The sequence below is a fragment of the Nelusetta ayraudi genome, unplaced genomic scaffold (assembly GCF_046127955.1).
Source record: "Nelusetta ayraudi isolate G7.1 ecotype Tasmania unplaced genomic scaffold, CSIRO-AGI_Nayr_v1 ptg000135l, whole genome shotgun sequence".
NCBI lineage: Eukaryota > Metazoa > Chordata > Actinopteri > Tetraodontiformes > Monacanthidae > Nelusetta > Nelusetta ayraudi.
Window position 1 is genome coordinate 22,856,138 of NW_027466185.1, and position 10,705 is coordinate 22,866,842.

The 10,705-nt window shown below is 41.7% G+C and overlaps 1 protein-coding gene across 2 annotated transcripts; it reads left to right on the forward strand.

Annotated features, from left to right (window-relative positions):
* The first annotated feature begins 966 nt into the window (after positions 1-966).
* On the forward strand, positions 967-9,611 carry LOC142877007 (prolyl endopeptidase). Of its 2 annotated transcripts, XM_076011313.1 has the most exons (16): positions 968-1,156; positions 1,347-1,509; positions 3,608-3,682; positions 3,836-3,969; positions 4,071-4,201; positions 4,739-4,948; positions 5,056-5,177; positions 5,340-5,445; positions 5,824-6,015; positions 6,922-7,119; positions 7,610-7,713; positions 7,939-8,075; positions 8,218-8,312; positions 8,398-8,529; positions 8,763-8,919; positions 9,171-9,611. In XM_076011313.1, exons 3-16 carry the CDS (start codon positions 3,680-3,682, stop codon positions 9,463-9,465), a joined length of 2,016 nt encoding a protein of 671 aa, XP_075867428.1. In that variant the 5' UTR covers positions 968-1,156; positions 1,347-1,509; positions 3,608-3,679; the 3' UTR covers positions 9,466-9,611. The 2 variants fall into 2 exon arrangements, with proteins under 2 accessions (XP_075867426.1, XP_075867428.1); XM_076011311.1 differs by lacking the exon at positions 1,347-1,509 and having other exon boundaries at positions 967-1,156.
* Positions 9,612-10,705: the final 1,094 nt, after the last annotated feature.

A 10,705-nucleotide genomic window follows, 5' to 3' on the forward strand; every position in this document is an offset into this window, starting at 1 on the left:
TGGTTAGTTTAGCTTTCGCCTGTGCCATTAACACATTTATCAATCCTCCAAAACACTCAGCATGGTCGCCATTGTCTCAACGCTTGCCAATAAAATATAGTCCAATGGATAACTGAGTTAGACCAAACTGGTACCATATCATCCTGATACATAATATTCTTTCCAGGCAATAAGTCAACCCCTCCCTACCCCCATTTTGTTTTGTTTTTGAGGTAGTTTTAGCTTTTTTTCATAGCAGTTTAAATATCTTAATCTGTGTGTTTAATCTCATTTCTTAAGAAAGATCTGACTGTCTCAGCCACTAACCGAGAGCAAGAAAACACTCGTTATGAGTTATGAGTTACAGCTCAAAAATGATCGGACTAACACTGGATTTATAGGCAGTCTACTATCATGGTTGACAATTTATGATCTCACTGATTCTATTGTGTGGATCATCACAGTTATTTAACCAAGAGAGTCACGATGAGATGAATAATCTCTGAGACCTGGCCTAACCCTAGACAGTCAACAACATATAGTCACAAGTTACATCACATTAAAAACTACTGTTTCAACAAAATAAAGAGAAAAATAACTACACAAATGAAAGAATTAACGACTATTAAAGCGCCCACAACTGTATATATAGCTTTGGAAGCACTATGGACTGTTTATGAACCCCATTTTTTTTTTTTTTTTAATGCTGTTAAAACATGGTGTTTTCAAATATATTTTTTTTTTTAAAAAAAAGAAGATTATTATGAAACCATTAAAAACAAAAAAACAACAACAAAAAAAACAAAGACACTTTTCATAAGCAATTAAGCAGCTGTTAGTTTAAACTTTCGGGGCAAAAGCAGAAGAAAGGCGAAGGTTAGAGAAGTCGAAATCGATGGGAATGCTGTGCGTAGTTTTCGGCGTACGTCGTTTCACTTCCTCGTCGTTCACACAGGGCCACGACCACATGCATCTCGTACAAACGCGCGTGGTTTGTGCTTGAAACGCTTTCAGTTTCGTTTCAGGGCCGCCCTAACTGTCGCTAAAATCAGAGCAGTTCGAGGGGGGGGATTCGGGGTATAAGCCACGAAATACGATTCGCAGAAACAAAGGGGGGAAATAGAGGAACTTGGACATGGCGTTCAAGTACCCGACTGCAAGAAGAGATGAGTCGAAGGTCAGTGTGTAAATGTGTGCGTCGCTGCTGTCTGTCTAACGTGTGAGTCTTGCGAGTAGGACCCAGGAAGAGTGAGACGACTGACAGTGCCCGTGTGTGCGTAGTGTTTCGCGGATCAAAGATTATTCTCGTTTTTGTGACACAGTTGAAACTGGTTGGTTTTGCAGTCTTGTCGTTTTCTCTTCACCAGTACTGAAACCACAACTTTCCCATGTTCGAGGAAGGAAAACTGTAAGAACCAGGCTGGCATGAAAACTAGCTGACTCACCATTGCAGACTCTTCCCGCCTGTGACGGGACGCCTAGCTGGCCACTTGCTATATTGCCTTGTGTATATGTTACACGTTTCTATGAGTATGTTCACTCCAATAGCAGCCAAGACTCCATGCGCTCCACTGTAAAATAGTATTGCTCGACCACTTCCGGTTTTTCTTTTTACACATACGTTATCCCAGTTGGTGGAAGACTTGGTGAAACCACTATTTAACACTCCGTTTAAAGCATATCTATAGGTTATTTCCATGAATATATATGTTTGTTCTTTTTTTTTTTTTTTTTTTATCCAAAGTAATTTTAAAAGTTTGAAGACGTCCAAATTGTAAACAGTTGTAGACAGGCCCAATTTCCTTTAATTTGCAATTGGAGTTTGGATCAGGCTGAGATCATGTTTCACGTCTTACAATCGGCACTCAAATATTATAAAGATGCTAAAGACTTAAACTTGTTCTGTTTTTTTTCTTCTTCTTTTTAAAAATAAATAAATAAAATAATAATAATAATAATAATAATAATAATAATAATAATAATAATAACCTTCACAAAATGTTAAGAGTTCTCTGGCCTTGATTATATTTGGCCTGCAGGATTTACACTGGCTACATAATACTTCTTTGTATTATTTACCCCAAGCAGTCGAAGCACAAGTGCCTCCACAACCTGCCATATGTCCCCTTAAGATGATTAGACTTCACAATTGAGGACATGACCTCAGTGCTCTCAGTCAGTGTGTACATTGCCACTTGTGTGCCACCATCCCTACTTTGCTTGCCCACGAGTGACAGAACAATACAAAGTTACGTAACACAGCGGGAGAATATGGACAAGCAAAGGATAAGACGTGAAGTACAGGTTCAAAAGCAAGGGAAGGCCCTCTGTCCCAAACTTCAAAATTACTGGTTTGAAATATTTAAGTTCTTTTCAACAATTCTGAAAACCCAGCTAGTCCCAGATCTTACTCTGATTATTCTTGGAACCTCTAAAGAACTAAGGAAATTGAATTTTACAAAACAACAACTCCTAATATATGGTCTCATAACAGCAAAAAAATTGATCCTACTTAACTGGAAGAAAAAAGAGTCACCCTCCTTCAAACACTGGCTGAGTGACCTATCAGGCACTTTACATCTGGAGAGAATCAGATACGTTTTGAAAGATAAAGTAGGTGAATTTACTAGAATCTGGCAACCTTTGATTTTTCACCTCGGAAAAGACACAGATGAAGAAAGTAGTTAGATGCACTCCTAGGGGGGATGGAACGGGAAGGGAGTTGGGTGGGTACGGGTAGGGTTACTGTCATTTTTGTTTTGTTCTATTTATGTTTGTTTATACTGTGAATTCTGTTGTCAATTGTCATGTGGTCCTTTAATTATTTTTTATTTTATTTTTATTTTATTTTTTATTGTTTTGTATTATTATTATTATTTTATTTTTTTCTCTGTAAAATAAGCAAGCTTAATGTCATCTACCAACTTCTTTGTTCTTTGATGGTTCCTTAATACACACATTTGAAACAAATGCAAGGGAAGGGAGAGCCAGCACTGAAAGCAGTCAATGAATGAGTTTAAAGGTTTTGTATTCTTGATTTGCAAACATAAAGCACATGATAAGGTTCAAATGTGTATGAAAGGCATATGAAAATATGCAATTTCATAAAATGCATTTCCACAATATGACAGAATGTGCTACGTAAGAATTGAAATTAAGCTTTTGACAACTGAAAATGACTTTTAAAAAAAATTATACCAATGCCTCTCACTGAATATGTCGCTGCTTAATTAATCTTCTTCTTGATAAAAGCAACTTAAAAGATTCAAAATTGGACTGTGACTTAGAACTCCCCATCCTATACTGCTCAATGCCTTGATAAGTAGCGCCTACATATGCCTGGAGATCGGGTGGGATTATGCAACCCTTAAGCTGGATGTTCAGAAACATTAGAGGAAGAAGACAGGCATTGCAAAATTTTAAAAGATTAAAGTTATTATATGTTGAAAAGGCAAAAGAATGGAGGAGAAGACAACAATTTAATTTAAATGGCAAAATTCAGGAAACTGGTGCTTTTTACATTCATTTTCATAAAGTACAGTGAGGGGAAAATGTGCAGTATTCTTCACTAAAGATTAAAAAAATATAAAGATTAACTTGTTTTGCACAATTTTTGTCTCTACACCAGGTGGACGACTACCATGGAAATAAGATCTGTGATCCATACATATGGCTGGAAGACCCTGATAGCACAGAAACAATGGTATGATTGATTATTAAGTCAATGGCATCAACATAATAAACCACCTGGAGAAATAAATGAAATATAAAAGTCTGCGTGCATGTACATGAGTTGTTTATTTAGTTAAAATGTACATTTGTCATATTGTGTCCATGAATGATTGTTGTGTTCCAGGCCTTTGTTGAGGAGCAGAACAAGCTAACAATGCCATTTCTGGAGAAGTGCACCGTCCGTGCTCAGTTCCACCAGCGACTCACTGAACTCTATGACTATCCAAAATACAGCTGCCCTTACAAAAGAGGAAAGAGGTACATTTATAGCTATAGTTTATAGCTGACGCCTTCAACTTCCCTTCTCTTCTAAAATAAAAATTGATAATCTTGCGGTTTTTCCATTTTTATTTCTGTAGGTATTTCTACTTCCACAATGAAGGCCTCCAGAACCAGGATGTGCTCTATGTTCAAGACTCTCTGGATGGCCAGGCCTCTGTGTTCTTTGACCCTAATAAGCTCTCTGAAGATGGAACTGTGGCACTGAAAAGTGAGCCCCACACAAAAACACAAAAACCAACTCAACCGTAGGCGTTAGAGGGGTACTTCACCATTTCGACCACACCCGCTGCCATTTGATGGTCTGCTCAAATATGGCTGATTTGAGGGTTTTGCTCTCCTGCTTTCTGTGTTTTCTGTATTTTGTGAGTGGACAGGGCTCTTCACCCCTAGTTTGTTTGTTTGCAAATTAATTATTAAAAGGTAGAAACTGTCTTGTCAAAAAGCAACAATTACTAGACTACTGTTGGGAACTCTTCTCTCTTGGGGACTGCTGGCTGTAGTTCTGAGCCAGTTAAAAACGGCAGACTAGATTTCACTTCCAGTTGCATAAAATTCATCATTTTGTATTATCAGAAGAGGTTTTATCAATAAGGGAAGCCGGACAGCTCAGGTCACAGAAAACACTTTTGTTATGCTATACTGCCAAAATCAAATGCTTTTTTTTTTTTTTTTTTTTTATAGCTAATCGGTGAAGTATCCCTCTAAGTGTATGTTCTCTATTAATTTTCTGTCTCACTCTGTGCAGTGGGCCGTCTGTCCGAGGATTGCGAGTACTTTGCCTATGGTTTGAGCAGCAGTGGCTCAGACTGGGTAACAGTGCGTTTCATCAAGGCTGATGACCTCACCGAGCTGCCCGACGTGCTGGAGAGGGTTAAATTCAGCTGCTTGGCCTGGACGCATGACGCCAAGGGCATCTTCTACAACTCCTACCCCCGGCAGGAGGGGAAAACAGACGGTCAGGAAATGTGAACAAATCGTGGCCCCATTGTGTAAATGGTACTTTAAGCGCAAATTGTTCAGCCTGCAAAGAGGTCCAAATGTGTTTTTTGAATTGGTCCAAAGGCACCGAGACCACCACCAACCTCAACCAGAAGCTGTACTACCACGTCATCGGCACCAAGCAGTCGGAAGACATTCTGGTTGCAGAGTTCCCTGAAAACCCCAAGTGGCACAGTTCAGCAATTGTAAGCGCGACTGTCATCCTCTAGGATTTGCAATAATAATCAGTTTGGTTTGATCAGTTATGCCTGTGTTCAAGGTTTAATTATTTAAAAAAAAAAAAAAAAAAATCTGAGTTTCACATCGGACATTCTACAAGTCAAGTACCTTCCTACCTCCCCTTCCAGATATCTGATGATGGCAGATATGCTGTGCTGTCCATCACTGAAGGCTGCGAGCCTGTCAACCAGCTCTGGTACTGTGACCTTCAGGAGCTCCCCAATGGCATCACAGGTTTGTATTCCACTCGCGAACCCCTTTGGCAAGGTCCCAACAAACAAACATTATCTTGAGGGGGAAGGAGAGGGGTGAGTTCTCCCGCGGCTTATAACATTTCATTAATCTAATGGATTTTTTTTCACACTTTATTCTGGTCTGGAGCCCATATGTTGTGTAGTCTAGCATATCAAAGAACTTAAGGAAGCTTCACAAGCAGTAGACTGAAGTTGCACTCACTGCTTCACGAGCCACTACACATCTGTTTATTCAGGAAGTATTGTTTTTTAGTTTATGGCGGTTTCAAGCAGTGTTTCAGATTAGCTGAATGGATGGAAACTGATGAGAAGAGTTGATGAAATGCTTTCTATATTGTGTTTCAACTTTCTCCTTCAGGCCTGTTGCCTTGGGTCAAACTTGTTGACAACTTTAAGGCTCAGTATTCATACATCACCAATGAGGGCCACGTGTTCACGTTCCGCTCCAACTCGGATGCTCCTCGATACTGTCTCATCAACATCGACATCCAGAAGCCAGAGCCTAAGCAATGGACGACACTCATACCACAGCACGATCAAGACGTCATGGGTGAGACCGAAAAGGAAACTCTTCTTGGATATATCCATTTCTCCAACCAATGAATTTGTGCATCATTAAAATGTGACATGACATTGTCTGTGGGATTGTGGTGCCGCGTGAAAATTCCACTGAGGTTTGGAAAGACAGGAAGCCTCATTTATGAAGTTGTCGTAGTTCCACAATTTAGAACCCAAAGTCTTGCGAAACACGTCCATCCCACAGTCAGAGGGAAGTCGTGCATGAGTGACTGGAGACGATGGAATTTACTTTACTGAAAAGAAAAGCCACATCCACTATGATTAATTTTTCTAACGTTGCAAAATCAAATGTGTGGAGACACACATGAAGTGTGCGACCTTTCATTTACTTTGTGGCATCAACTGGTCATGGAATTCTTAACTTAGTGTTTAAAAACATTGATGATCTTCTGTCATTTATGCTGAAGGACTGTCTATGATCTGTTTGTCATGCGGTAAGTCCAACTTTTTTAAATACACGTACCTGCAATTAATTTACCAGAGCCCTTATTACAAAACTGGTCCTGTGGTGTGCGCCACGGCTGAATACTGTGACGGGACATGTGATTGGACTCTCCGCACGAGCCCAAGGCAAACACGACCTGCACAGTACTGTGCTAATACGGAAAATGAGAGAGTCGTGGACGGAGAGAGTAGCAGATAAAACCTCTCTCAACTTGCTGACTTTGTTTGAGGTTGAGCAGCACCACCCTCTAGTGGTTGCTGTGTGAATATCACGACATTAAGCCACAAACTAACATTTTTTCTGTTCGTTCCACTCTGTTGTGGTCCTTGGTGCTTCGGTAGTCGCTCGAGTCAGGGCACACATGGATTTAAGTTACATCAATAGAGATGTGCAGCAAAAACAGTCATTGTGAAATTCTCACATACCCCACAGGCTTTGTCTCCTCCATCAACCAGCACCACCTGCTGGTCTGCTATCTTCACGACGTGAAGGACATCCTGCAGGTGTACGAGCTGTCCACCGGCCAGCTGGTCATGGACCTGCCGCTGGACGTGGGCACAGTGTGCGGCGTGAGCTGCAAGAAGAAACACTCTGACTTCTTCTACAAGTTCAGCTCCTTCACCACGCCAGGTAGATCTTTCCTTTTAACCAGGTTCATTTTAGCCTTGAATTGATACAAAACTGATGCAAAGAGTATTAATAGTCGCCATATTAGTGTTTTCCATATTGATGTCTTTAAATGTGTGTATTTAATGTTTGGAAACCTGAGATACAGGCATTAATCTGGAACAACTGAAGGAAATGCTGATGCTTGAGGGATGGCAACCAAAGAATATTTTAAAATGCTGTGTGTCTTTATTGAATTTATTAATCATATAGTTGCATGTGATACATTGCTTGTTTTTGGTGGACTTTACTGTTTTTGCTCCATTACTGTCTTTGCTCCACTTGCAAAGAGGGGGTAATGGCAGAGAAAAGAGAGAAGGACACGCACTTATTTGCAAATCTAATCCAAAATATTGTCAAGTTCTTTTTTTATCTCCTAAGAATGAATCTGCTATTAAACACATTGCGATGCCTTATGTTTTTCGGACCGCTTTTTTTGCTTCCACACATCCAGGTATCATCTACCACTGTGATCTGAGCGAAGCCAAGCCGCAGCCCACGGTGTTCAGGGAGGTGGAGGTCAAAGGCATCAAGCAGGAGGACTATCAGACCCATCAGGTGACCTCATTTCCATTTACATCTTTCTTTTGCAGTTTTCCTCTCATCCTTCACTTTAAACAATAAGCTAATCAGATAGTTTTGAAATAGTGAAGCAATTCATATAAAGTATAGTCCAAAGTAAATGCTGTGCCAAGGTTAAAGTGCCAAATGAACACATGCAACACATATTAAAAACTCATTGTCTGTCTAACGCAGCAGGTGTAATTTGAATTACATTGACAGGTTTTCTACACCAGTAAGGATGGAACCAAGATCCCCATGTTCTTGGTTCACGCCAAAGGCCTGAAGAAGGATGGGACTCATCCAGTCTTCCTCTATGGCTACGGAGGCTTTGAGGCTTCCATACAGCCATTCTACAAGTCAGTACTGAACCCATTCACTTTGAAACGCTACTGAGAGGAAATGGAGCTGATTATCGCTTGTTTAAGACAACTATTTTCATGTTTTAGGAGAGTAGTTGTACATGCTCTTATTTCCTCTATGCGTCCTGTGTGTTGGCAGCGTGGCTTACCTCCTGTTTGTGAGACACCTGGGCGGCATCCTCGCCGTGGCCAACATCAGAGGCGGCGGCGAGTACGGCCTTACCTGGCACAAAGGTCGAGAAGGCACAAAGTTAAACCATCTGTCCACTGTTGTCACAGCTTCTCACGGTGTGTATGTGTTGCTGCTGTGTGCTTGCAGCTGGCACATTGGGGAACAAGCAGAACTGCTTTGACGACTTCCAGTGTGCGGCAGAGTATCTGATCCAGGAGAACTACACCACAGCCAGCCGCATCGCCATCAATGGGGCCTCCAACGGTGGCCTGCTTGTGGGTAAGACCTGGGTGATGTGTGTGTGTGTGTGAGTGGCATTTGATCAGTTACAATATCAACTGCAGTGGTGGAAAAAAGTTTTTGGACTGCATTTGTCCTGTTTTGCATTAAGAATCAATCTTAAGTCTTGGTGCAATTTCAAAAACAAATCACCACTAGAGACTGTCTACTGTTTGGTTTGATGTTTATTTGGACTTCCACACACACACACACACACACACACACACACACAGGGGCGTGCGTGAACCAGCGCCCAGACTTGTACGGCTGTGCAGTGGCAGAAGTCGGCGTAATGGACATGCTCAAGTTCCACAAATTCACCATCGGCCACGCCTGGACCACTGACTATGGCTGTTCTGACGATGCGGAGCAATTCCAGTGGCTCATCAAGTACGTTTGCTCAGCGTGAACATGTGCAGTTCTTCACATCTGAAATCTTCTAGTCACTGTTTCTGTGACTTGACTTGCCAAATATGAAAATTTCATGTAGGCGTACAATTGATCATTAGATTCATAACTTTTTTTTTTTTTTTTTTTTTTTTTAATATTTGTATTGAACTAATAAGTAACACATTCCTTGTGTTTCTAATTGTTAATCATTTTTGTCTATAATTTTGTTTTTTGTTTAACCTTCTCTCAAGGTACTCCCCACTCCATAGTTTGCCTCCCCCGCCCTACTCTGGCCCTCCTTACCCCGCCGTCCTGCTTCTGACGGCAGATCACGATGACCGTGTGGTGCCGCTCCACACCCTCAAGTACTGCGCTGCCCTGCAGCACGGGGTGGGGAGCAGTCCCGCACAGCGTCAGCCTCTGATGGTCAGGGTGGACACCCGCAGCGGGCACGGCGCCGGGAAACCCACCTCCAAGGCCATCCTGGAAGACACGCACATCTTCTCCTTTGTCGCGGAGACGCTGGGCTTGAGCTGGAAGGATTGATTGAGCAAGACGAGAGGAATCATGGGCACACAATGAAAAATGCAGAGGTTGACTACACACAATGGCACACAATGAAAAATACAGAGGTGGACTACACTCAAGCATACCACTATTTTGCACTTCATTATATGGACTGTTATTGGGGGTGGGGGGGTACTCTTTGAGGTACTTAAAGTCTAAGATACTAGCCATAATACACAAAGAAATGCAACTGAATAAAGAATGTAGGTCAGTCAGATATGTAATTTTTGACAGAGACAATGACAAATGGATAAAGGAAATTGGAAAACTGAGTTCATTATTCTAGAAATCTATACTGGTGAGAAACTGATGCCATTATTTTTCTATTTTTTTCTCTATATCTGAATAAAATGATTGAAGAATTGAAATACAAAACTTTCGTGTTCTGTTTTCTTTCTATCTTTGGAGGCCCTGAGCTCTCACTCTTGCTCTTGCTCTTGCTGCTAAGATCTGTCATTTGCTGGGCCAATCATTCAGAGACAAACAGATCATCGCAGTCAGCTAAATGCTAGCGACTTGAATTAAACACTGCTGACAACATATTGTCACAATATGTTCTACGATAACGTATTCAACGATGTTTCTGATGTCTCTGTGCTGTAGAAGCGCAGACGTAACAGCGGTGCGCGCTCCCGCGAGGTGCACGCAAATCTCGGCGGCCACGCAGATCTCGGCGTGACACGGGAACGGGTTGGTTGGTTGGGAACTGATCTGGGTGTTTTCATCGTGGATCATCGCAGCATGGACAACATCCGTAAAGTTCGAAAGATTCATTTACCGGAAAACTATCAAAAGTTGTTTTCAAAATAATATTACATTAAATGTATGACATAGGAGATAAACAAATGCCCATACACAACGATCCTGCTTTTGATTGGGCGTGCTATTTAATTCAGAGGGCTCGGGATCTCCGACAGACGTGTTGATCTTGCCCATGGTGGCAGTAGCCGTGCTGAAGCTGAGGAAAACACGAAGTGAATTTTATTTTGAAGAAAGTAGACGGATGTCGTGTTGCCACCCCCGCCGTCGAGCTTGATTGCGCCGATTCTCCGGTGAGAGTGATAGACAGAGGGGAGAACCAGAGGGAGATGGGTGAAGGGTGGCATCAGTGGACCGGGTCAGGAACGACTCGTGGAAATAAACCGACAATACACTGATCATCCTGAAGACCCGTCGGTGCTAATAAGCTAAGGGAGGGGGGGAAATCCGGACCGGAAAG

Bases quoted from the DNA above. Each gene is read 5' to 3' on its own strand.
- LOC142877007 (XM_076011311.1), top strand. From the start codon at position 1,115: ATGGCGTTCAAGTACCCGACTGCAAGAAGAGATGAGTCGAAG. The intron at 1,157-3,607 runs GTCAGTGTGTAA...TCTCTACACCAG, and splicing joins CAAGAAGAGATGAGTCGAAG to GTGGACGACTACCATGGAAA. The intron at 8,920-9,170 runs GTACGTTTGCTC...CCTTCTCTCAAG, and splicing joins CAATTCCAGTGGCTCATCAA to GTACTCCCCACTCCATAGTT.